Here is a 27,880-nt window from a genome sequence, read left to right on the forward strand (position 1 = left end):
AAACTGCAAAAATAAACCACTGCCATCCCCACACAGGATGCTGAAGTCTGTGTGAGGTACATCTGTCACCGTATTGATCAGGCTCCACTTCTGTTAGAGTGGCCTCTGCTTATTGTTGTAATGTGTATTCCATCATAAGGAGATTCTCTGAGGTGTCATGACATTGTTACCATAACCTCATATGGCTCGTTAGAGCAGAGGCCAGGGCCTTGGTTGTCTTTGTGAAATTGAATTCTCAGCTGTAAATCTTTAAAACAATCAATCTATTCCATTTGCTATGTCAGTTTTATTTTCAAAACTGTCAGCAGCATGAATCGACTCTTTGTGTGAACACGTGGTTCACATCAAAGGCCATTTTATTTTAACTAGTGCCAGTACCCAAGTCCTAAACTCAGTCATTCTCTTGAGTGGGATACCCAAACCAAATTGTCATCTACCGGTTTTAAATTTATGCAGCATCCAGTGAAGCCTTTGTTGCTGAGCTTTTAATTACTATGGATACAGACGAATGACGTCCACCTTATTTGGGCCTTTCAGCTAGCACCTTAATGAGTTCCTCCATTTCATCTCAATGTTGTCCGCCATATTAGAAAAACAGTTCTGGGGTTTGAGAAATTCACCAAGAATTGGTAACTCCTGACCAACATTTTACCCACAGCACATCCAGCCTTTTGAATTTTGTTGATGGCGTGAGCTTGGGTTTCTTGAGAGAGGTGACAGGTATTGAATGAATTTCTGCATGCGCTCCTGCATGCGTTCCTAAGCAGCACTAGTTTTAAGGTGTACGTTTCTAATTACTTTCACTTCTGTATGTTGTGGAACATGTTACACCTGGACGAAATGTGCGCTTAACCTCCACTGAATTCTGGTATCCTTAGTAATAAATAGGTATATGCAGTTACTTTGACTATGAAGCTTTAAATAAATAAGTCAATGGCCATCCATTCTGATGAATCGTTCCCGTCTTCCTCACAATTTTCTACAAATTGTTCTATGTAGTACATAGTACTACATAGATCACATGTATCTTACTCTTCATCAATGCTACCAGCATCAGATTATTAAGTGACCAATCCTTTTACCGGGTACTCTTTCAGTAGTACGACCTATTGAGCTATCCTTCTCAAAGCTAATTACTTTTGATATTTTTATATTCTGGGAAAACATTTTGAAATTGAAACTTAATCGATCCTCCATGGAGATGAATTACGTTCGGCTCAAGATCTAGTTGTCTTACCAATAAAAGTAGATGTTATTCGTTGGGGGCAATCGTGTTGTTTAGTAGATTGCCGGTAGGCATTGGTGTTGACATTGAATTGAAACGTGGGTTGGCTCCATGTTTTGATCTCTTTTCAGAACATCGTCTCTTGTATACTAAAGGCTTCTTTCAATTACATTTTTTTAACATTGTCCTCTTGGTCTCCATATTTCCATCGTCTGGACTTGTCATGTTCAATATCTTAGTGTTTCATTTAATTTAAGAATCTGAGACATGTTCATGCTGGTTTGGCTTGCCAGACAAATTCCAAGCTGATGTTTCACCTGAAGACATTGGGGCACATGCATCAACCTATTTAGGAAGTGCAAACGGTGCGAATCGGTAAATTCGGCCGTTTGCGCTTCCTAAATACGTTTTTGGGATGCATGAAACAATTTTTCAAAATTCGCTTTTTTTTGCATTTCCTAAAAATGCGAATGCATTTAAGGAATCGCATTTGTGCGATTCCTTAAATGCAATGCATCAATTTTTAAAAAAATGCGAATTTTGAAATAGGAAGTGCAAATTAACACGAGGTTGATCCTTGTGTTAATTTGCGAAATTCTTTTAAAACAGCACAAAAATGCATTTTGGAAAGTGTCATGTTACACACACACATGTCCTTAGGACATGTGTGTGTGAAACATGCACTTTAAAATACATTTCAGGGGTGCAGGGGGGGGGGTCCTTTGGACCCCCCTCTGCACCCTTGCAATGCATCAACAAATTGCGAATTCCAAAAAAAAGAAATGCAAAACGGCATTGATTCCTATGGGCCTTCTAGGCCCATAGGAATCAATGCAATGCCATTCCTTAATTGCGATTCGCAATTAAGGAATCGCAATTTCCGAAAATTAAGAAATCCTAAAAACTTTTGGGATTTCTTGATGCATAGGATTTTGCAATTCCTAAATTGCGATTCCTTAATTTTCGGAATTTAGGAAGTGCAAAATCCTACAATGATGCATGTGCCACATTGTAAGCAGGCCAAAGGTTTTCAAAGTTTTGCAGTCACTGTAGTTCCACAAAGGACACTGTTTGCAAGTACATTCAAGGGTACTACTAATTACATGGGCGAAAAACCTCAACTTTATTATCTCCATACCAAAATGAGTAAACCTCCGAAAAGTACAAAAAATGTAAACAAATTGGAATTAATATTCATAAGTTCAGAATTAAAAAATCTTATTGCAGAAGGTTTTTGTATTATTGTTATTGTGGCACTGTTAACACCAAGTGCGCTGCCTAAACAAATAGTGAATATTCAAATTAAAAAATCTATTTGAAGATTGAATACAAGTGATGGCCATTGTGAACTCTGGATCAATATCAGTCAGTCAGAATATCTTTATTCAACTTATTTAAAAGCCATACAAAGAGGGGAAAAAATTAAAAACATTTCATACAAGGTTTTTCATCCTTTTTCTTAAAAAACAGTAAATACAGACAGACAATTAAAAAGATTACAGACAGTTAAGAAAATATTACATTCAAAGATGAGTATAAATGGTAAAACATTTGCTTTAAGGCGAATCTAGGCAGACAGCTTTCACCCTTGAGGCGGCTACCAGAAAATTAGCTATACAAAAAGTGATGTGGGGATTAGGCAGTGATTGTAAAAAGAGCAGGGCCGGTCTGACTTGAGTAAAGCCAGCCTCTTTAAGAATGGGCAGCAAGTATTTTTTTCTTGGCTCTAAATACAACCCACAAAACATGACAAAATGCATTGTATCTTGTACAGAAAACTGGTCGCAGCTACAGGGCAAGGCTAGTTCCGGCTTCTGCCAACTTTTAAAAGAGCCTAAATAAAAATGTAACAAATTAAATCTAAACTTAGTTAAAAGGAACCTATGGAAAGGAATTGTAACAAAACCAAGGTAAGGTGCTAGTGAAAATGAGTTAACAAGTAAGCAATGTTCCCTTACTGACGGTTTCGCCAGTTCACGTTCTTCATGGCATGCTTCCTTCCTTCCCATAAAGGACTTCTTTACAAAATCAATGTCATGTACCTTGATGTTCTCGGGGGAGGAGAAAAGCTCCGGACGTCCCAGATCTAAGAATGCCTTAGCCAAATACGCCAACCAAGGGATCTTATTAGATTTGTCCAGAGACAGGACATCAGACATGATTTTATGATTTAGTGGAAGTTCTTCGTTCATCCACATTTTCAACCAAAAGATCAGAGGGGCCATGCTCAGCGTGTCAGACAAAAAATGTCAATATCATATTTGGAGAGCTTTGTTGCAACTATGGGACGTCAATAGTTTTCATTTATGAAAAATTAGATAATATTCATTGTGCAAACATTGAAAGCCTTATTACAAGTCAAACTGAACGAAATAACATATGCTTTTATACGTTAATTCCACTGCATCTGACTACTACTAGTTACGTTTTTCGACACCCAGCTTTACAGCTTTACAGGCCGTATATGTATGCTGCAGAACAGCTGGAATAGGGGATTCAGTGTGGTTTTAGGACTGGAAAAATCAGTCCCACATGGTATTCCCATGAGGTTTTATTCATTGTTGCACAGTAAAGGGCAATTTTACCAGGCAGAAATGGGTAAATCGTAAGTGGCTTTACAGCAAGAAGACCCAGTACTGTGCAACTAGGAATCGGGGCTTAGATGGGTAAACACAGCATATAAAAATGATTTAAGATCTTCGGCATGGCTTGTAACCCATTAATGAAAAGCTTTCTCAGTGATTCCGATATTTTTTACCCATCATAACATTCATAAAACATCCTGCTACATGCTATTTGTCTTAGAAAGTGAAGTACAGGATGAACAGAATTAACAGTGAATAGAAAGAGATGCAATAGTCACAAAATTAACAGTGGTAACATTAAAATACAGAAACAGCAACTCACCATCATATGGATTTTAGAGCTTCCTAACTTTTCTTCAAATAACATGTGTCTCCGCTCATGAGCAGGGTATGGAAAGTTCTCCTTTAAGCTTTCCAGATCAGACTGTAGACTTTTGTCATCTTCAAGATCAGATTCCAGATCTTGGCGTGGCTCTTGACAGGACTGGTCTAGATCCTGAAGGTTACTTCTGATTTCTTCCCTGACTTCAGATTTGAGCACCCTCATTGCCCTATTTATTTCTTGCTGCCTCTTCTCTAGCTCTTCTTGACTTTTATTCTAAACAAAATAGAAAAATTCCTTTACATTAGTACCAGAAACGTTCTCAAATTGATATGGCCTACAAACCACGGATAGCAAGCACTTTTTAAAATGGGCTGCTACAGCTGATAGTTAACCAGCAAGCAGTTTCACAATGGAACAAGTACAGTTAGACAATTGGTACTTTCCAAAGAACAATACTTTAGTCTGGACAAGCACTGCAGTGTCGCAAAATAACAAAGAAGTATCCTGTATGCCTTCACTTTTAGTGTGAATTCATTCAACATATTTTTAAGACTATTTATATTGTGTAGCAACCATGCATATTGTGCAGCAGTCATACAACACAGACGTCTGCAAAATGGTAGCAATGAAAAGTACTCAAGACCGGGAACAAAAGACAGTGGCAGCTGCAGCAGTGATGATCACTGTCTGGGGAAGGGGCATCTAGAACGGTCCTATCTACCAGTGCAGTGGAGGTCAGATGGCCGCCTCCCTCTCCTCATATTCGAGGTGGCTCTAGGGACCCCTACACAGTTCCAGGTTAACGAGTGGTCACTCTAGTGTAGTTCCCCCAACCATTCCCCAACTGACACACTCCCTCTCGCACATACACACTGTTGACTCCTCTTGTGGCCAACCAAGCGATCGATCTTCAGGAATCAGCTCTAGGGGAGCCATCTCAGCCGCCTGTTGGGGGCGCAGCATCAGGTACAGTTACAGTCAGTTGGTTAACCATCTTCTCCCACTGCCCCAGGTCCAGTGAGCATTCTCTTTTTTTTTTTATTTTTTTTTTATTAAACAAGCCGTAGGAAAACATTGGTACATTAAATTCTTCATAGTTGGACAAAAATTTACAAACAATATACAAGAGACAACCCTAGATAATAAAATACCACAGCGAAAATACAATAACTGCAATAACATACCGATATTAAAGTGCTAGTACATGAGAAACAACTGATATTATACATCGAACCTTCTACTATAATTCATATAAACATTCATATAAACCTACCCCCATAAAAATGAGGATATACAAAGATGTTATTGTTATTCTTAAAATATTAGTACAAAAACGTGCTGAATTGACTAATATATAAACGTCTAATAAAAAGCATCGAGATTACTATGCGGTTTGTAAAGTGCTAGTGCAATAAAGTGCGAGAACCAGCGATTTAAAGTAGCACAAATATTATTGTAATTCTCAAAGTGCTAGTGTAGTAATGTGCAAAATTAGCTTATATAAAGTGACTAGTACAATAAAGTGCAGAAAGAGCCGATGTATAGCAGCAAAAAATATTATTACCTTTCATCGATATATAGCAGCAGAGATATTATTACATTATTTTATTTTTTTTTTATTTAAAGTGCGAATGCAATATCGTGCAAAATTTGCTAGTATATACGAAAAAGTACATGAACAACTAGCAAAACAACATAAATATATATTTGCGGTTTTTAAAGTGCTGATGCAATAATCACTAAAAATCGATTCAAAAAAAATAATCAACTTCCTTTTATCAATTCAAGATTCTCAAAATATTTCCAATTCCTTTCGAATCTGGCTATCGCGCCCACTCTACCTGCATAAGCTCTCTCAAAATTGCATGTTCTTCTCATTTTATTAACCCATTTCAACTGGCATGGGATCACCATAGATTTCCAATTTTGTAGAATCAGAGACCGAGCTACTGCAGTAGAAATAAAAATAAACACTTCTTCTGATTTATTAAACCTATTCCTTTCTTTGCAGATACCGAAAAGGGCCACCTCCGCTTCTGGTAATAGAATTTTCCCTGTTGCAATCTCCAGGTCTGCAAAGATCCCCTTCCAGAAGGATTCTAACTTTGGACAAGAGAAGAAGATATGATACCAACCCCCCTGGTCCCTAGTTTTGCACCTAAAACATTTATTTTCACATTCAGGGAATATTCTCTGTAAGGTTTCTGGAGTGTAGTACGCCAGCCAGCGAGAGAGAAAGGACATACGTTTATAATTAGCTGCTCGGAGGGCTTTATTTCCTAATTGGCATATTAGCTCCCAATCTTTATCTGATAAAACGCACTGTAGCGAGAGGCTTATCTTTTCTAAATGATCAGTAATTATAGGAGATAAACCGGAAGGCATTAATTTTTTATACCAAAATCCAATACTCTTGTGTTTCTCCCCATATAAAGCTGTTAACAAGACATTGGGTGTTGTATTTAAGCCTCCTATTTCTTTTCTTATAAAATAAATCAGTTGTAAGTACTCAAAAAACTTAAGCCTTCTGGGGTGTGTTCTATCTATAACCAACTGCCAACTGATTACCGTATTTTGAATGAGTAGGTGCCTTATTTCACAAAATCCGGCAGATTCCCATTCTAACAAGTGATTCGGAGATATCTTGAGACCCATTTTAGTGCATTCCGACAATTTCAAATAATTGGATCCGTCTGATCCATATTTTTTAAATAAAAACCGTAATCTGGATGAATACCCCATCAATGTCTTATATCTTGTTTTCTTAGGAAGTTTTGCAGTTTTTAAAAAGAAAAAAATTTGAGAACCTGATTCCTTCAGCATTTTATCCCCAAAAAAATTGTCTCTTGTCTGTCTGTTCCTTAATAATCCTGCCACTATATCAAAAAAGGCTGCTTCATAATATGTCTTAAAATGGGTGAGAGCGAGCCCACCTTGATTTACAGATAGTTGTACTACCGAAAGCTTGACTCTTGAGGCCTTTTTATTCCTAATAAACTTCCTCAACATAGATTCGAGTTAATTAAAAAAGGCCGTATTGACTTTAATTGGGATATTGCTAAACAGAAATAAAAGCAAAGGCAATACATTCATCTTTATCAGAGCTACTCTGCCAATCAGAGATAAGGGCAATAGGTCCCATTGTTCGAGTAGGCTCTTGATTTTGTTCTTCATTTTTATATAGTTCAATCGAAAAAGTTCTTGATACTCGCTGGTCACAAAACACCCTAGATATCTTATTGGATCCCGTTTTTGTGCTTGGAACTGAAGATCTAACGGAAGAAAATCTATACTTGAATTTAAAATAAGAACTTCTGTTTTTTTCTCGTTGATCTTGTAACCCCCGATCCTCTCATATTCCTTAAGATCTTTCAGGAGGCATAAAATATTTTCTTTATCGGGAGCCAGATACAAAATAATATCATCCGCAAACAGTTTTAACTTTGACATTCCAGCAATTGGAGGGTAAATTGCGTCATTATTCCTTATTTTTATTACCAGGGATTCGATAAAAAAAGTAAAAAGCAAGGGCGATAAGGGGCAACCTTGCCTAGTGCCGCGGTTTATTTTTATCTTCCCTGCTTGCCTAGTATTAATTATCACCTGGGCTGACGCTCCTTCATAAATATTCTGTATCATCCTAATAATTAGGGCAGGGAAACCAAAGTAACCTAAGGAAGAAAATAATGCTGACCAATTAACTAAATCGAATGCTTTTTCAGCGTCAATCATTAAGATGCATGCAGCGATCGAATTAACATTTAAATAGTCTAACGCCTGTATCAAGTATTCTGTGTTGGCTGCCATATATCGCCCAGCTATAAATCCCGTCTGATCTTTGTGTATTACCTCCTGGGCTGCCAACACAAATCTTTGAGCCCAGATCTTCATAAGAATCTTGTAGTCAGAGTTTAAAAGACTAATTGGTCTATAGGAATTCACATCCTCCGGATTCTTATCTTTCTTCGCAAAGCTAATAATTGTGGACTCTTTAAACTCAGATGGGGCCTTTCCACCAACTCTAATAAAATTAAATACATTTTTTAATGGATCCTCCAATTCCTTCACGAAGATCTTATAAAATTCGATCGGGAATCCATCCATGCCTGAAGCCTTTGCACCTGCTGTTTCTTTTATACTATTTTGAATTTCAAGTAAATTTATTTCTGAGCCTATTTAGTTACTCCTGTAATCGGAGATTTTGGGAATATCCAAATTATCAAAATATTCCTTGATCATCATTCCGCCCACTTGAATATCTGTAGAGTAGATTCTCTCATAATGATCAAGGAATATTTTCGCAATCCCCTCGCTCTGGGTGTTGGTTCCCCCCAGAGGGTCTTGAATTTTCAAAATGATAGAGGACTCTTGTTTTTTTCTGATTGAATTAGCCAAGAGCTTTCCCATCAGTTGACTATCTTCATACAGCCTTTGCTGAAAGGCCTTTGAGCTGTTTATCTCTTCTAGAACAAAAAAGTCGCTAAGCATTGCTTTGGCTTGTTCCCATTTATTAGGCATTTGAATCAGTTTTAATGCATGCTCCTTTTCAGCAGCATACTGAAGGGCAGATATTTTTTCCCTTCGAGTATTAGCCTTGTTACTAGAAAATGCTATAATCTGTCCCCGGGCTGCTGCTTTAAATGCTCCCCATACTGCAAAAGGCTCTGCGGAGTCATTATTTACTAGAAAAAAATCTTTTATCCAGTCTTTGAAGCCCTCTACCCATATCATATTCTGTAAAAGGGTGCGATCCAACTGCCACCTAGAACGCGCCCCTTCAATACCCTCCAGTATCAGTTCAATCTCAACCCTCCCATGATCTGAAAAGGGATTGCAACCTATCAATGCGTTGGAAATTTGAAGTGATTTAGAGGACAAAAAAAAATCTATTCTGGAGGCTGTATGAAACCTATTGGAATAACATGTGTAAGACTCTGAATTGGGATTGAAGGAGCGCCAAGAGTCCCTCAATTGGTATTCTATCAGTGAGCATTCTCATCAGCTCTGACCATGCGTTAACTCTTTTCTTCTGCCAGGACCATCTCCTGCAAATCCCCCCGCCCCCTGGCTATCAGTGGAAGGGTAGGCACCGTCCAGTGAATCGCTATTAGTCGTTTAGCTAATAGTAATCCCAGGGATGCAAAACGGGTGGCGATCTTTGCACCATCTCGCGGGGCCGGGAACAGACCAAGTAGGTAATGTCTGGGTGTGTGTGGCCTCCAAGCAAATTACAGCAATCCGCTCTTCCCCCAAGCCCTTCCAGGAACCTACTCCAATAATACCCTAGCAGTGGGCAGGTCATGGGCAGGAATGTCACTAGGCTAGTGTTGCAGCTTGGGCATCCCCTGTGGCATGCAGGGAAGATTCAATCTAGTCTCTGGGGAGTGAGGTATGTGCGATGCAGATAATGAAATTGTAACAATTTAAATCTTGCATTGCTTGCAAACTCCTTGGCCTGTGTGCATGCCCTGCCCCAATTTCGGCCTGTCAAGGGGTCACTAAGGTATTGTCCCACAACTGACATGTTTGTGGAGTATCCGTGCATTGGTCTAGCTTCAGCGCAGTATAGAAGTGGGAGATCATGCCCCTGCTGTAATCCATGTCCAAAAGGAGCCGTGGCATCTAAGACTCCTGTGGTACCGCCGGGAAGTCAGGGCACAGTTCCAGATCATGTAAGAGATTTTTGCACATTGTAGGAATTGACTTGAGCCAAGATTAAAGTAGTCACTGGCTTTTGCAAAGGAGATGTAGGCGTCACACTGATATAGATCATCCAGTGACTGACATCCCCCTCCATCCACAGACCAATGTACAATGCCGTGTGCAGCCTCTGGAGCCACCAAATGGTTAGCTGTCTGGCATAGGGTTGCCGCATCCCATGCTGTCAACACATGTCGCATGATGTGTGGGCAATGCCCGGCACCCCCCGTAAGCTGTAGAGGGGGAGGGTCGGCCTCTCAATCAATCCTCCCAGTAGTCGTTTCTCATAGTTCGGGCTCTACTTGCACCAAGGCACAGATTATTACAGGCGACCTGCTGGGTAATAGAAGACAGGCACCACCAGCCCGCTTCTGTTGAGGTCCAGTATCAGAACCGCAAATTTCACTCGGCTTAGTTTCTCTGCCCACACCAGCGAGATCAGGAGGCGGTTGTGTTCTGCAAAAGTAGTGCAGGGATTTTGAAGAATGTAGTCTAGAGGGCATACAGGCACTGTGGAAGTAGTACCATCTAGCTCAGTGCCATCCAGCCCATCACTGAGAGAGTCAGGGTGTTCCAGAAAAACAATTGAGGACTCTAGTCCTTGCACCACCCTCCTCATATTGAACTCATATTGCCCCTCTGGTGTGTGAACTACTTGAATTTCCAAGTATCGGAAGGCAATCATCTCCCAAGGAGCACACACTTCTGGAAGGGTTTGCCTGCCCATGCCCATAGGCCAGATATAACCCCAACGTTGTCCATCATCTGTATGAGGAGGGTGGACAGCTGTTCCATGCTGACGCAGATACACAAGTGTGTCATCTGTATACATGGATAAGACGTGCATGTTGTGGTCAACCGGAATAACCCAGTTAGCCTTCTGGGTCCGAAGATATATTTCTAGTGGCTCCGCAGCCAGGGCAAAGTGCAATGGGGACAGTGGGTATCCCAGCCTAGTGCCTCTCGCTATGTCCAAGGAACCAAAGACCATGCTGCCAGTGCACACTCTGGCTAATGGTGCTTCATATAAAAGCAGCCCCAGGGTATGAACCTTGGACTGAAGTCCATCCGGCTCAGTACCTCCCAGATAAACTCCCAATGCAAGGAGTCAAAGGCCTTTTCAATGTTGAGAGCCATGAAGGCTCCCTCCATCACCTGCCCCCTGAACGAAGTGCCTATGTGGGATAAACACCAGGTATGAAGCCACATTGATCTTGGTGTACCATAAGTGGAGCTACACCCTGCAACCTAGCCAGTGCTTTCGAGGGGATCTTACATTCAATGCTGATCTTTGACAAGCAACAATACTCGGTCTGTAGGGTCCTTACAGGCTTAGGTTCATCACTATCAGCACTTCCTGCATAGAATGTGGGATGTCCCCTGTGAAATTTGCCTCTTGAAGGGTCTCCAACAGTGTTGGGAGTAATTGTGCTTTGTATAGTTGATACCACTGTACTATGAGGCCATTGGGTCCCCGTGCCTTGCACCTGGGCATGCTCCCCCTGTAGATCCGCTTCCTATTGCGTATACTGTTCCCCCATCAATCTGGGTACCTCACCCAGATTTAGGAAGTCACCAACCTCCCGATGAGTCATGGGGGTGGCATCCCTATAAACATTTGTTAAGTGTCTGTGAAGCAGTGCGTTGATTGTGCAATCAAAAGATATCATAAGGCTATATATCAGGCTCGCGCAGTTTTTATCTCCAATCAAATACGCGAGAGTGCTAATCCCTCCAAGCGTACATTCTCTATTCTTGCCTGTCTGCAATCTAAACAAATTTCAGCTGGGTCAACCATTAAGTCCAATAAACAAAGCGAGGACCTTGCCCTCTTTTTCGTGGAAAAGGTGGATGCCATCTATCGGTCTTTTCTGACCACTCATAGCATCAGGCAGGAGTGATGCGGTTGTCAACAGGTTAACTTCCTTCATACCTTTCCGCCAATTACGACCGATTAACTCTATGCCCTCTGCCATAAGATCAAGTCAGGATCTCCGGCCGACCCACTTAAACCTGACCAATTTAGTTAAGTGCTGCCGACAATCTTACCTTCCCTGATTTAGTTGTAAAATGGGTCCCTCAGAACAGCTACGGTGCCCAGAGCTTGGAAACAGGCGAAGGTAGTCCCTCTACTTAAGAAACCTATGCTTGACCTAACCAAACCAGAAAACTACCGCCCTATTTCCTTGCTTCCGTGGGCGTCCAAGATTACAGAGGCCTATGTGAATTCTCTCATCTGATTTTCTGACCGTTAATAACCTATTGGATCCCTCTCAGAACGGGTTTAGGCCTGGCCATAGTAGGGAGTCAGCTCACAGAACACCCCTGGTCAGCTGCAGATGAGGGTCAAACGTCAGCGCTGATCCTGTTGGATCTGAGCGCCGCGTTTGACACGGTGTCGCATGATATACTCCTAAGACGTCTTGCGGAGGCTGGAATTACGGGCTCGGCTTTGGAATGGCTGGGTTCATTTCTACATGAGAGGTCATTGACGGTTATTGCCTCCCCCATTTGCCTCTAGCAAACATCTAGTGAGACAAGAGGTGCCTCAGGGCTCCTCTCTTAGTCCCCTGCTGTTTAATGTCTATTTTCAACCATTAGCGGCAGTGGCAAGCAGTAGGGGTTTGACCATGGGTTCCTAGTTTGACGATACTCAGTTGGTGGTGACACTCTCTAATAACATTGAGCAGGACACCCTCAAGTTTCAGGGCGACCTTGCAGCAGTGGCGAGTGGATGAACAGCAACTGCCTCCAACTGAACTCTAATAAATCAGAGGTTCTGTTAGTAGGTAGGGGCCATGGTCGGTGGAGTGATCTCTGGTGGCCTACCAGCCTCTGTAAACCCCCTTCCCCCAAACAGGCAGCAAAACATGTAGGGGTCTGGCTAGACTCTTCGTTAAATTAACGAGTCCAAACGGAAAAAACGACCAGGACCTGTTTCGGACTCCTTCGGGGGCTTAGACCCCTGTTAGGCTTCTTTGATGCCTCTACACGACAGGTCATTATTCAGGCGACGGTACTATCGAGACTCAACTACGCCTGTTCTCTTTATCTTGGGTCCAATAAGGCAGAGGTCTCAAGGTTGCAAAGGGCACAGAACGCTGCGGCTAGAACGCTGCTAGGTCTGCACAAATTCTGCTCTATGTGCAATGTCATTCGCCGTCTGCACTGGTTACCGGTGGCCAAGCGCATTGAATTCAAAACCCTATGTATCGCTTTTAAGATTTTGAAGCTGGCATAGCCTCCCAATCTTGTGCCTTGTGCCCCCACTCGGTCACTTCGCTCACAGGGTCAGCACTTGGTGGTGGTTCCTCAGCCCCGCAGAGTCCGGGCTGGTGGCCGCTCTTTCCGCTACAGACCCGTCACCCTAGGGAACCCACTCCCGGTGCAGATCTGTGGCCTTGACTGCGGTTAGAAAGGCCATTAAGACCTATCTTTTCCCTACACTCTAGTCCCCTACTTGTCTTGTGCCGTGTTTGTCTTTCTTGCATTAGCGCCGGGATGCCCCTTTGCTGGGGCAGCTGCTGCACTCTATAAGTCAAGATAACACAACGTAGTAAGACCCAGTATCTGGGGGTGGTGGTGTTCTCTTTTGAGCAACCAGGCTAGCAGTCAACCAGGCCTATCACGCTCACGGTGTAAACAACGGCAGTATTCCTGTCTAGTAAATTCATCTAGGCGATCCCAGGTGTTCCAAAGTATTCTCCGTGCTTTTACCATCTGGTTGCTCGCACAGTCCTGCCCCAGCAGAAGCGCTTCCAAATGTTTCTTGCCATCCTCCAGTTCTGACTTTAGTCACCGAGTGCCACAGACTCTGGAGAGGCATTCTCCCCGGGTTACCACCTTTAGCCTGTCCCAGTCTAATCCCCTGGAGCAAGTGAGTGCGAGTTTAATTCAAAGTATCCGTCTATGACCTCACCTGGACCCTCACGTAATGCAACATCCCGAAGCACGTCCGGTCGGAGTCTCCAGAGCGGCAGCTTGGGTCAAGGAGCCTTCATCCCCCACTCCAGCAATAACAGGGGATTCAGTTTTTTATGGAGTATCCACAGATACAAAAGTTCTGGAATGAGGTAAGCAGGAGCATAAGTAAGATGCTTTGGGGAGACATTAAGGTAAGCCTTGGATTAATAATTTTTGGGAAAGTAGAAGAAGCAGTGAAATTGAACAAAAGGACCAGTAAGCTGGTGTTCTACTTGATCCTTCTAGTGTGGAGGGAGATCTGCAGGAACTTGGTGTCAAAAGATCCTCCTACTAAATCTGAGCGTCTAAGTTTAGCAGTGTATACAATAAAAATGTACACCTCCACTAGGGTTTCAAAAAGATCATATGTTTGGAGGCCACTGATTAGATGGTAGAGAAAGTGCCATCTTTCTTGCATGGTATGCCCCCACTTTTTGCTGAATTGCTGATGTGCTTTGACTGAGTGTGCCCTGGGCTCCTGCCAATCAGGTGCCCAGGGCCTGTGTTCCTGCCTTAAAACTGCATTGAAGCTAAAACCCAATTGGCATCTCTGGCCACATGTCAGCCCCTGGTAAATGGTACCCTAGGTACCCAGGGCATTGTGACCAGGGAAGACCCCTAAAGGGCTGCAGCACGTATTGTGCCACCCTTAGGGGCCCTGCACTGCCTTTGCAGACTGAGTGTCCTGGTGCAGAATTAAACAAAGAGTCGACATGGCACACACCCCTGTGAGCCATGCCCCAAACCCACTGCCCTACCATTCATCAACCACCCCTCCAGCGGGGTGCCCTATGCCAGTGGTGTGGGCACAGGTGCATGAGCCCTGCGCCCCTACAGTACCCAGGGCCATTCCTGGGCACTGTAAGTGCAGTGATGCCGTTAAGAGTATATGGTGCTGGAAGGTTGTCATTACGAACTCCACAGCACCATAATGGCTACACTGAAGAATGACAAATTTGATATCAAACTTCTCAGCACATTAAACCCACACTGATGCCAGTATGGGGCTTAATGTAAAATGCACCACAGAGGGCATCTAAGAGAGATGACCCCTGAAACCTAACCTACAATCCTCGTATTGTCTGAGAGGCTGCCTTGGCTGCCACACAGCAGACATGTTGCTGGACCCCTGTGTGTAGAGCCCCCTGCTCTCCTGGGCCTGCAACAATGCACGAGGTGCTTGGTCTCCTCCCCCAGGATGGGCAGGGGGAAGCTTCAAAGGCATGCCGCCTTTGTGAGCTTCTCCAGACCACTTGCTAAACTCAGCAACTGGCCCCCACCAGTTCTGACCCCCATTCTGGTGGGAGACTGGCGGGAAACCCTACGTGAGGAAGGGGGTGTGCCAGCCTGTGCCAACTCCACCCCTCAGGTGGGAGAGGCGAGGTGAAACACAACTCCGGGCTCCGGCCATCTTGAGGTTGGGGAGCCCTGCCCAATCAGAGATAGGCTCCTACCCCCTCCCACAGGAGAGGAGCAGGATAGGGGGTGTACTCACTCCAGGATAGGGACCTATTGGTCCCTGACCTTGCCCTACCTGTAACACCCCTAAATGTATTCCTTCCTCAGATCCCGAAACAAGAAAGAAGACCAAGAAGAAGAAAACCTGCGTTGCAGCTGCTAACAAGAGGACGACACTAACTGACTTGGCCCCAGCCCTACCGGCGTCTCCTGCGGACAGCAACCTTGAGAAACCCGGAGGACATGTCTGCCTTGACACTCTTAGAGACTGGGACTCCCATGAGCAGAGGTTCTGCTTAAACAACAATACCCCTGGTGCCAGCCAGGATCCGCAAATCCAGCCCACTCTGCACCCGCCGAGCCCGGCCTGTGCCCGAGTGGACAAAGACCCTGAGGACGTCCCCCCCGGCGATTCTGACGTGGAATCCAGTGCCCAAGGACCCTCCTTGACGCTCCAGACGCCTGCAGCCTCATAATCAGGGACCCCCTCAACCGCGACCAGCAAAGGGTAAGATTTCCCGACGCCAAAAGACACCCCTGCACCCGGCGCCCTCCGGCCCCTTGTGCCCGACTCCGGGGTGCCTACCTACCCTCCAATATCCCAACTTCCCCTTCGAAGTGTTGGTCGCTCCAGAAGATCCTCCATCCCCGAGCCTGTAGCATTTGTTCCCTTTTCAAGATCTCCATTGAATAACATTGAGCGCCCAACGGCTTAAAAGTACCCAGCCGCCGGAGTGCCCCCTGGCAGTGCAACCTTTGTCCAATCCTACTTCCCCATTTGCTCCCACAGCCGCATGGCCTGCTAGCCAGCAGCCACCAACCGAAGGCCCCCTGCCTCTCATTGGATAACATTGAGTCTAACTACCTCTGCACCCGGCTGCCCCTGTGCCGCTGTGGGTGTACCAACTGTACCTACCTGACCCTGGGAGACTGTTGAGTCTATGCCTGGAACCCTAACTCTGCCAGTAGAGTACTTACCTAAAAGCAGATAACTCACTTTTCTTCCATAGGCTAACCTTGACTGGTTTCACTTAGAAATTCTTCTTAAGTATGGCGTTTTGGAACTTTAAAATATTCATCTAAACTCAGCCGAACTACAAATTCCGATTTACTCACCTGTTATCAGGAGAGATCTCAGTGCTGCATCTTTGAGCCCAGTACTGAGCCTGAAAAGTAATTCTAACCGTACTTACCAGTAACTTGAATTTCCTTCCATAGGATATCATAGAAACTTTTTCAGCAAAAAGCAGGCAAAGTGTCGATTTTTGAAACTTATAAATAATCTCTAAAAATCGTGCCAACGATAAAAACGTAATTACTTGCCTGTTTTAGATAGAGGTCCCAGTGCTGAACCTAGGAGTCCAGCACTGGATTACAAAAGGAGCGTGAACATACTTTACCTGCAACTTGAATTTCCTTCCATAGGATAACATTGGTAATTTCAACTGAACAAGTTTCTAAGTGTCAACTTTTAAAATACAATAATATTCCTTAACAATCACTACTGTAACCAAAACGCTTTTACTCAACTGTTTACAGCTCATGTCCCGGGACTGAATCTAATAAAAAAAAAATATCCATCACTGCCACCAATCATTAAAAAAAAAAAAAAAGTAATCTACAAAGTCATTTGCATTTAACTGAAAACTCCCATTGAGCTCAATGTTGCATTGTGTTTGAAATTGTGTTGCCTATTGCACCAAACTGTAACTATTGCATTTAAAAAGTCTATTGCCTATTTGAAAAGTATTTGACTAAAGTAACTCATTCTGAAAAAGTATATTTTGATACCTTGGTGGTTCTAAAATAAAACAACTATATCTTTTGATACAAAACAATTGGCCTTGAGTTCAGTTCTTGAGTGTTTGAGATCATTTGCTGACTGAGTGTGTACAACAAATGCTTTACACTGTCCTCTGATACTGCCTTACTGCTCGACCAAGTTACCACTTTAGAGAGTACGGTTATATCTAACTTTAGCCTCTGCCAAACCTGTGGGGACTGGGGACTCTATACACACTGTAGGTCCAGTATATATATATTTAGAGCCACTTTCCTACACATGGCTGTGGGAGAAGGTGGCAAAAGGGTAAAATCAAACTCCCATGATTACACCAGACCTAAAACCTGGAAATCCAGTAAGCCTGGTCAGTTCGGAAAAGGCCAATAACATCTCCTCATGCTTGTAGCCCTGTGGCTCCAGATGAACAAACCGGTTGACATCATAGGGGTTCTAGGTTTGCCGCTGGAAGTAAAAAGGTGAATGAGGACTGAAAAGAATAAATAAAAAATGAGGGGGCATGGTCTGGGAGACAGCTCACCAGGTATCGCGTCTCTCCCACCTCCTGTGCAACATCCCCAGTCACCAGGAACCTATCCAGTCTGCTATAGGTGTTGTGAACCACTGTATGACCAGAGTACCCCCTCTGCTCAGGGTGTTGGGCTCTCCAGATATCAACACAGTCAAAGCATGTCTCATACCGCAGCAGTCATCCAAGCCTTTGTCCACACTTTGGTGGATACCTATCCATTTGTCTCCCACTCACAACAACTATGTACCTAGGTAGGGTAGGAGTAGGGTTCTGACCAGGGTGTGAAAGTCCCCTTCGTCCGTTTTGGGAGCATACACATTCAGCATGCAGACTTCACTGACATTTAGGATCTCCTGAAGTAGGGCGTATCGCCCCTCCACATCTGCCTTGCAATAGGTCAACCGAAACGGGACCCCAGGTGCTATCCAAATAACCACACCTTTTGCATAGCTAGAATATGTGGAGGAGTACATTTGACCTTGCCATTTCTTTCCCAGTTTGTGGGCCGACCCCGTCCTGCAAATTTATTTCCTGCAGCAATGCAATATGGATGTTGTGTCATATATTCCTCAGCACTGCTCTCCGGTGCGCGCGGAGCGCTGCTGCTCAATCCCGTTCCAGTGGGCTGCCCAGCACTTTAAGTGAGATAGACCCCTGATCTAATGGTTAGAGACCTGCTCTCTCCCCCAGCAGCCCTGCGGTAGTGCTCCTGCCGCTGCCCCTGAGAAGGTAGGTGTTCGAGGCCCTCCTCCACCCGCGGGCTCCTGTCTGCGCCTCATTCCTGGTGGTCGAGTGGGAGAACCTTGCTCTTCTGCTGGCCACTGCTGTCTGTCTCTGTGCCATTTTTCTGTCTTTCTGTGGCCGTTTTCTGTCTTCATTCTAGCCTCTTTTTATTGTGCCTGTCTTTATTGTGCCAGTTATTGTTTCTGTGTGTATTCTTAGCCATTTTTCTGTCTTATGTGCCCGTTGCTCTCCGTGCCTTTTTCCACTGCTGCTGCAAACGCAGCTCCTGTAGGATCCCGCTCCCGCCTCCCAGCTGCGCTTACCTCCCCTCCCCTGCTTAATGGCGGCCGCTGCAAGGATCTACGACCTCCCACCACTACAACTCTGCTGCCCCCCTCGCACTCAACCTCGGAAGGAACAACAACTGCCAGCGATCAATGCCAAACACCACCCACAGTGAGTTCTCCTGCCATCACTGCCACCAATCCTTCACCGCCGACCGCACCCCCATGGCCCTAGCACCTAAAGCCAACAACACCGAAGCCCTGAAGTACATACTCCTTAATGTGCCCTCCCTCCACTTACATGCCATAGAGATCTGGGACCTCCTCGACCCCTTCTCGCCAGACATCGCCTTCTTTACGGAAACCTGGACCAGCGCCTTCTCCGCACCCGACATCGCTACCGCCATCCCCTTCGGATACAAGATCCAGAGGGAGGATCGCCCCAACCGCCCAGGAGGAGGACTCACCATCGTACACAAGAGCTCCCTCCGAGTCTCCACCACGAAGGACCCCTTCCTCACCACCAAACATCTCGACTTCCAGATTCAGACCAGCCCCAGAACCTCACTCCGTGGCACCCTTGCCAACAGAACCCCCCAGACCCTGCACTTCATTTGCCACTACCATCGCCGACCTCATTGCACCCCACGCCATCGCCTCCATGGACTACATACTCATCGGAGACCTGAACTTCAACCTCGACAACCCCAGCGACCCCAACTCCAACACCCTCCTGGACAACCTTGCCAACATTGGACTGAAACAGCTCGTCACCACGCCCTCCCAGAAGGCAGGACACATCCTTGACCCCATCTTCGTAGGAGGTAACAAAATCCACATCAGCCACACCACCAACCCCCTTGGACAGACCCCACTGCGTACACTTCCACGTCAACAAACCCACGCTGCCCAAACCTGCAACGCGCCACCCACGAAGGAACTGGAGCAAAGTCACTGAGAAACAACTCAACTCCACCCTCAACCATGACGCCTCCACCACACTGACCGACGCCAACCTCGCAGCCAAAGGACTCCACACATGGATCTCCAGCTGCGCAGACAAGCTTGCACCACTATGCAACCCCGACAGACAATGCCCCAGAAAAGCTACCTGGTTCACTGCTGACCTCCAAGAATCCAGATGCACCTATAGACGTCTTGAGAAGAACAGTTAAACGCCAGAAGACCACACCACCTACAAAAACGCAATGACGGAATACCGCCAATGCATCAGAGCCACCAAAAGGACCTTCATCCAAAACAATATCCTCACCAACGACGTCAATTCAAAGCAATGCTTCGGCGTCATCCAGGAATTCACCAAGCCCCCCAGTGAAACACCGGACATCAACCCTTCCCAGGACCTCTGCGCAAGATTGGATCCTACATCCATCGGAAAATCAAGGCACTCTATGACAACCTCTAAGACCAGACACCCAAATCCAAATCCACTTTCTGCTCCAGCAACGCCATCCAGCCCACCATCTCCACCTGCACCCCAGTCACCACCGAAGACACCACTTTGACCATGAAAGGCATCCACACTGGAGCACTCACGGACCTCTGCCCCCCGCACATTTTCCATAGAGCAGCCATCGCTCCCAAACTACGACACATCATCAACACCACCTTCAATACCGGCGCAGAAGTCAGACCCCTGCTCAAGAAGCCCTCAGCAGACTCCACGACCTCAAGAACTACCGACCCATCTCCCTCCTCTCCTTTGCTGTCAAAGTCACAGAGAAGACCATCAATGCACAACTAACTGAATTCATTGAAGAAAACTCGATCCTTGGCTCACCCCAATCCGGATTCCGCAGCAACCATAGCACCGAAACTACCCTACTCGCCACCACAGATAAGAAAACAAGTTACTTACCTGTAACTTCAGTTATCCAGTATTGGTATCTTTCATAGATTCACATGCTTAGAATCATCCCCGCCAACGAGGTGGGAGTCTCGCGGTACAATAAAATATATAAATTATTGTAATAATAACATTACACCATAGGCTATAGTAGATAGCAAAGTCACTACACTAGCCTATCTTAGTCCTTTTGCAAAAAGAACCAAACTTGGAAGCCAGCCAATCAGGCATCCGCCCCTCCTAGAACCTTCCCCACAGAGAGGCAAACCCTCAGATTTTAGTAGCACAAGTGGCAATAAGTCTGCCTTAATGATAAGGTAAGCCTCTCCGGGGAGGAGGGTGTGTCGCATGTGAATCTATGAAAGATACCAATACTGGATAACTGAAGTTACAGGTAAGTAACTCGTTTTCTTATCCAGTATTGGGGTATCTTTCATAGATTCACATGCTTAGAATCAGAGTAGCTAGCAGTAAATAACACTTATAGACATAGTGGATGGTGGGTATCATAAGAAACTCAATAGATACCATGTCAAACCATTGCAAAATATATATATATACATATATAGCTATATCTATCTATCTATCTATGTATATATATATATTTCAAACCAAAGTTTTCCGGTGCGCCGCAGCTCGACACAGCATGCCCAGGAATACAAATGCACGGACCAAAGGTTTGCGGTGCTCAAATATTTATTCGCTTGCCGGCTTCATAACGTTTCGGCACACAGGTGCCTTGCTCACATATATTACCTACTGGCGGTCGCCAGTAGGTATATATAGTTAGGATTTTTTCTCTATGGGATTTTTGAAAATTCTATGTCTAATAACTTTGGCGTTTGTGGACGGAATTGGCTGAAATTTTCAGGAAAATGGCACATTTTGTTTCTGAGCAGCCCTTGAAAATTTGGGGGGGGTTCGTCAAGGGGGGGCCGAGAAAAAAGGGGGGTCCCAAAACGTGTTTTTAACATTGAGTTTTCCATAGGGCGGTTGGCCTCACTTTTAGCCCGAACGGCTGAATGGATTTGCACGAAACTTGGCAAAATTGTAGGGACTGGTAGCCCGATGTGCCTTTTGTAGGTCTCAATATATGTGCTACAGTGGATTTTGAGAAATTAACGTTTAAAAAAAGATATATATCTGTAACAGCGGACCGGGCAGCGCTCCAGGACGCGTACTTTTCGCGCAACGGAGCTTTGTGAAGCGAAGCTGATTGGTTCTCCGGCGTCTGTAAACATTCCAAACAGTCCGTAGCGGCCGCCATCTTGTCTCTCGGTAGGATCGAGAGAGAAGAGGAGGCCAAAGCGAAGGGGCAAATGACCATAAGCGGGCATAGTAGATCCTCGCTGACCCCCTAGGTTTGATGTGGAGGTTTTAAAAGGGCCCCCGCGGGGCAAAAAAAAAAATAATAATAATAATCGGCTGAATGGATTTGCACGAAACTTGGTAAAATATTAGGGACTGGTAGCCCGATGTGCCTTTGCTAGGTCTCAATATATGTGCTCCAGTGGATTTTGAGAAATTAACGTTCAAAAAAAGATATATATCTGTAATAGCGCTCCGCTTCGTGTACTTTTCGCGTTACGGAGGTTTGCGAAGCTGATTGGTTCTTCGGCGTCTGTAAACATTCCAAACAGTCCGTAGCGGCCGCCATCTTGTCTCTCGGTAGGATCGAGAGACAAGAGGAGGCCAAAGCGAAGGGGCAAATGACCATAAGGGGGCATAGTAGATCGTCCCTGACCCCCTAGGTTTGATGTGGAGGCTTTGAAAGGGTCTCGCAGGGCAAAAAAAATATACAGTTTTTTTAGTTTTTTTACGTGGAGTGCGCCCGGTTCGCGAACCGGGAAGCGTTCTGGGGAGCGTACTTTCTTGAAAATTAGTGAAAAAAGTTAGAGTAAAATAATAATTGTGAGTGATCAGATGTAGGGTAGCTCTGAGAAGAGCTTTTGGGTTTATGGTACATTTAGGTACTTATAAGTAGGTACCAATGCACAGTCTTAAATTCAGAGTGAAAATTCTGTTGCCCTCATCTGAGAAGTGAACTCCATCTCCTCTGTAGATATCTTGCATGTAGTAACGCAAGTTATTGTTGTACAGGGAGCCCATTCCATGGTCTCTCATGTAAGCTGAAACACATTTGTTTACATGCTTCCTCGATTTCTCAATTTGTGGACAAAATTGGTTCGACCACCTCCATTTTTGTCTTTGGCATATATTTGAATATACCAAGGCAGTCTGAGGAAAAAGTGCCATCAATTGCTCAAAGGTGTCCTTTAAAAGTATTTCCAGACCTACCCCAGTCAAAGTGCCCAAATCATTACCTCCACAGTGCACAATTAACAGGTCAGGTTTTGGCAAATGCATAAAGGTTTTCACCAATGGTATCAATTGGTGACATTTTAATCCTCTGTGGCCAAACCACTTAATTTCCACATCTTGTAAATTGAGGTTAGGTAAATTCCTGTTTTCAGCGTACCTTTGAGCCCAATAGATGTAACTATGTCCAACAATCCAGACAGAAAACATGGCGAGAGAAGGTTCTGCTGCAGTCAGATGAAGTGTGGCAATGAAATGGCAGTTGAAAAAATGAGAGTGTAAAATGAAAAAAACTGAGGAGTTTCTGTGTTAATGAAGCAGTAAGAGTGATTGGTGGATTTTGATTGCTGAAAACAGAAAGTTAGTGTGCATGGATGAGTTCGTTGAAAGATGTATTTTGAGTGGCGAAGAAAAAATCATTAAATGAAAGAATGCTCTGGATATGCAGGTGCACTGAGAGTTCAGAGTTCAATTGCAACATTGTTGTGTGAACTTGGAAACACCAGAGGTTTTGCAAGAGGTGGTTGCTATGCAGAAAAAGCAGAGAGGGGGCAGGGTTTTGCTTTGAAAAAAAGTGAGGGAAGAGTTTTGATTGGTGTGACATGAGAGATATGTGTGAGGAATTACAGCATTTCTGTGCTTTTGATAGCTGCAGACTCTGGAGTGCATACCTTTTGCTCTGCTGAAGACAAATTGGTATGTTTCTGAGACTGTTTTGAAACTCAAAGTATGAATATATAAAAAAAAAGAAAATCGTTTTTGAGGTAAAGGAATGTTTTCAAAATTTATGTGCGCCATATGCCCCCAAATTTCTTTTTCGGGGGTGCAGCAGGGTGTTCTTGAGACACCCCTGCACCCTCGGAAAAATTCGTAATTTGCGATGAGGTAATTGCTAATCGCAAATTGCACCTTCATTCCTATGGGCCTCCTGCTGCATGGAAATGAATGGGTAATTTGTAATTAGCAAATAGGTCATCGCAAACTAGGAATGGTAAAGAATCGCTATTTATTCCTTAAAGTTCGCTATTTAGGAAATGCAAAAAACTTTGATGATACATATGGCGGTTCATCTCTAACAAGATAAGAAGCATAGGGATAGATTTATGATGACTGGCGCATCACCAGGGATGTGTTAGTCATTCTGTGCCGCTGTTCCGTCACCTATGGTGTGCTGCATTTACAATGCGGCGCATCATGGGGCAAAAACAGCACAGATGCGTGACGTATCTGTGCCGTAAAGGTGGCGCATTGCTGGAGTTGTATCGCAAGTGTGATGAAGCTCCAGCAAGGCTCAGGGGTGCCCCTGTCGCAGGGTTTCTGTTCTCACACAGAACTGTGGACAGAGGATTGGAACCTCGGCGAATTAAAGTGTCCCAGAACTCACCTTAGTAATCAAAACCCCTTAGCAAGCTAGGTACAGTGTCACATTGGATATAACAAACTCTCAATGTTTAGACAATCCAGAATATGAACTTATAGTACCTCAGGATACGTGGAACTCATGAACAGTCGGTCGTTATATATTTCTTAGAAACCAGAACATGGAGTTAAGAAGAACACATGTGTATTTGAAATGTTTATTTACTAATGCCGTCTTCTCAGGCGTAGTATGTTAGATAATACAAGTACACATATTATCAGTAGCAAAATTACCAGCATAGTTACTAGTACATAAAAAGCAAATGGTGACAGTATGTTAACATGCTGTAAATGAATAAGAGTTAGCAACACTTATAAGCAGCCGCGGGCCGTGGAGGGAGTTACGGTGGGGCAGGGAGGCGGGGAGGGGGAGGGGCAGGGTGGAGAGGGCTCCACCCTGCCCCTCCCCCTCTCCCTGCCCCACCGTAACTCCCTCCACGGCCCGCGGCTGCTTATATCTCACCCTCCCTAATACACATATTATATTATTTGCTAAGAAGGTCTCTTTGTGTTGGTTTAGGGCGTGCCCATACTTTAGTGTCTTAGATTTGAAGGAATCACATCAGCATACACCAGCTCTCTCTTCATGTGAACCGCATCAACTGTTGTGTATGTGTGTTCGGCAAAGCAATATAAAACCCACCTCATGCCCAGAATTGGCAGAAGTTGCACTTATGTTATGAGTATGAAGTCGTGGAGATCAGACCTCATAACAATTCTGTATCGTGTTGTTCTTGAAACTTCAGCACTCGCTGTACAGATATAGTTTAACAAGCAAAGCAGATAGTAGAGCAAGAACATATTATTCTCATGTAAACCACGATGAACTACTAGGTTGAAAGCTAAAGCAACAACTAAGTGTCGTGTGCAGAAGTTGCAAAAAAGGAAAAATGGCGTTTAAACCGGTAATGAGCCCATGCTAACTTAACACGGTGTAAAGATATCCAGGACCTAGATGACACCTCCCCATGATCCGGAAACGAACTGAATAAGATAATAGAAGTGCCATCTCATGAGAGCAGATTGCAAGTTTATATGTGGACGGTCCGCAAGGTAAAGCATTAAAAACTAGGAAAATTTAATGCTAAAGAAAAATAAAACAGCCAAGTACTTTATCGAGTCTTAAGCCAATAGGCAAGCTAAATAATAAAAACTTGACAAATAAGTCAATGAATTGTCAATGAAATGCTAGTACTCAGCATATCAAACATGAAAAAGGTCTATGACATAACTGTGTATGCAAAATAAGCTGCAACAGCCTCCAATAGGAAGTCACCGTCTTCATCCGAAAAGAGTTCAGCCATCCAATTTAAAAGCGGAAAAGAACATACGTGCTCTCCCAGCACCGGATCCTCTATCACCATCAGAGGACAGCTCGGTGGGTTTTCAAGAAAGCTCTGTTCCAAGAAAGACTGTGTTGCCGCCAGTAAATTCCAGGGACCAATTAGTCCATGCATCAATGCCACAGCCATAATCCTTTCGCCAGGACAAACCAACTCGTGAGTAATGATAGGAGTCATCAGCTGATTAAAGTCGACGTCAGGAGAAACCGGTCCGCAGAGACACAAATCAATGGCCCAATCGAAATCACAGGTCAGGCAGTGAAATACAGGCTGGACACAGGTGAAGTAGGAGAATCGAAAAGATAATCCATATGCCGTGCTTAATATCGCCAACGGCATTGTGCCATAATATTCTAGCATGCGATTGCGGAACAGTGTCAGCAGCTGCAGGGCGGGAGCTTGCACAGGAGGGACATCCATATTTAAAAATGTAAAAAAGCACAAGAGCGTCCGCTGGTAATGCAAGTAAAAATGGGAATCCACGAAGCAGAGTGGAAAAAATAGAATGAAAGAAAGCAGGGATGACTCCAAAGATTTTCTCAAATGAAGTCACGAGACCACTGGTAACAACTTTAAAAAAGTGCGCCAGGGCCTTTGTGGAGGACGCGTTAAAGATAGTCCGAACCATCTTGCTGAAATGGAAAGGCAAATCTGTATTGAAAAGGGTCTGCACCTCTGTACGGGTGTTCGCTATGTGAAGCACGAAAGTTTCACGGGCCGAACTCAAGGCCACCTCTCTCTGAGACAAAAGAGCTCTTATTCTTGCCATGCCGTTGAAATCTGCTCCCAAGGTTGGTATTTGTGGCGAGATTGAAAACTCCCTATGTTCATGTGTGGGAGGAAATAGAACATTTCTGCAGCAAATAACCCGTTCACTTATTGTTACGATAAAAGGAATACTTTTAATTAACCCAGAACAATCTTCATTATTGAGCATCAAATAACTACCCTTTTCCAACAACTTGAACGTGGGGATGATAGCAGGAACTGGCGTGCCTTGCAACACGCAAGCCATATTTGGTCGGTGTTTGTTGCATGAACCGTGTAACTGTATGTGCCTACACATTAGTGAATGATGTGGCGTCTCAGTGCATTCCTCTCCATTCAGATAAACTTCTTGATCATCTTTGAAACATCTGTATGTGTATGGAAGCGACCAGACCTCATGAAGAAAAGCACTACCTAAAGGTTCATAACGACCTATTGGTATATATTTCATACAATTTGAAAACATATATAAAGCAAAAGGCAGCGTTATTAAACCGTGGATAAGGCACGTTGCCAAAAAACCCGCAATCCTCTGCTGATGATGTCACTGAGCATGTCATGAATGATGTAATATGTGACATCATCAGCAGTGGATTACGGGTAATAGTATCTCTAGTTTACTCCCTTATAGCTGTCTTTCTTTTAACTTAAGTGTCTGTTTCCTTCCCTTATACTTACTGTTCTTTTTAAAAAAAAAAAAATTTGGTTCACTTCCGGTTCGCGTACCGGCGAGCGAACTGGGAAGCGAACTACGAGAAATAGAGGTTGGCACAGTTCCAAATATTGTACCAATTTTTTAATAACGGGGAGGTAGTTCTGAAAAGAACTTTTTTTTTAATTGTTTTTGTTGTTTTATATATTTTTTATTATTTTTCAGAATTTTTTTTACTTTTTTTGAATTTTTCTGAACAGTTTTATATTTTTTTGGGTTTTTCTTGGAGGGGGCAATGAAAACGATTCATTGTAAAGGGCTCAACAGGAGCAACAAAACAAAAAAAAAGTATTTATTATTTTGGGCGTTTCGTACAAACTTGCATATGATAGTCAATAGCTCTGTTGATCAGAGTGATGCTTCTTTCTCCGTAGCAAATGAATCCATCGCAATGTACGCAGACGTGTTTTACTTCACCAAATCTCATTTGTATATTTGGCACTATCTCCCTGTCCTCTGGTCCCGTTACTTCCGGTACAACAGATCTTCTGGCCATAATAGGGAGATTATCTAGGTCGTTCCGAAACTGTGCAGCACTGTAGTTGTTAGGATGCCACCTAGTCATATGGCGATGCATTGTGTAGTTTCCGAAACTGTATTTTTTCTCGGTCCCTCTGGACAGCCTATCTTGACATATAAGGCAAGTTACGTATCTTGCATTTACTTTTTTCTGACCTTTGGGAATTTAAAAAAATTGCCAAATGAAGTTTTCTTTCCGGTGAGACGTCCTGGGCTCCTCAGGCAAAAACTGCCTCTCTTCGTGCTCGTCGTCCTGTTCCTCTTCTTCCTCTTCTTGTTGAATTATAACTTGAGCAGGTGGTCCACTCTTCCTTGGATGTGGTGGATGTGGTGGGGAAGCACCAGCTGAAGCTACTAA

At 44.1% G+C, this 27,880-nt stretch overlaps 1 protein-coding gene across 2 annotated transcripts in view; it reads right to left on the reverse strand.

Moving 5' to 3' along the window:
* Nucleotides 1–27,880, reverse strand: part of CNTRL (centriolin) — a 1,008,983-nt gene that overhangs the window by 41,519 nt on the left and 939,584 nt on the right. For both annotated transcript variants that reach the window (XM_078641873.1, XM_078641874.1), the window contains one exon: nucleotides 4,133–4,408. In XM_078641873.1, the coding sequence (XP_078497999.1) occupies nucleotides 4,133–4,408 (276 nt within the window). The remainder of the gene's footprint in view (nucleotides 1–4,132; nucleotides 4,409–27,880) is intronic.

The sequence above is a fragment of the Lissotriton helveticus genome, chromosome 5_1 (assembly GCF_964261635.1).
Source record: "Lissotriton helveticus chromosome 5_1, aLisHel1.1, whole genome shotgun sequence".
NCBI classification, from domain to species: Eukaryota; Metazoa; Chordata; class Amphibia; order Caudata; family Salamandridae; genus Lissotriton; species Lissotriton helveticus.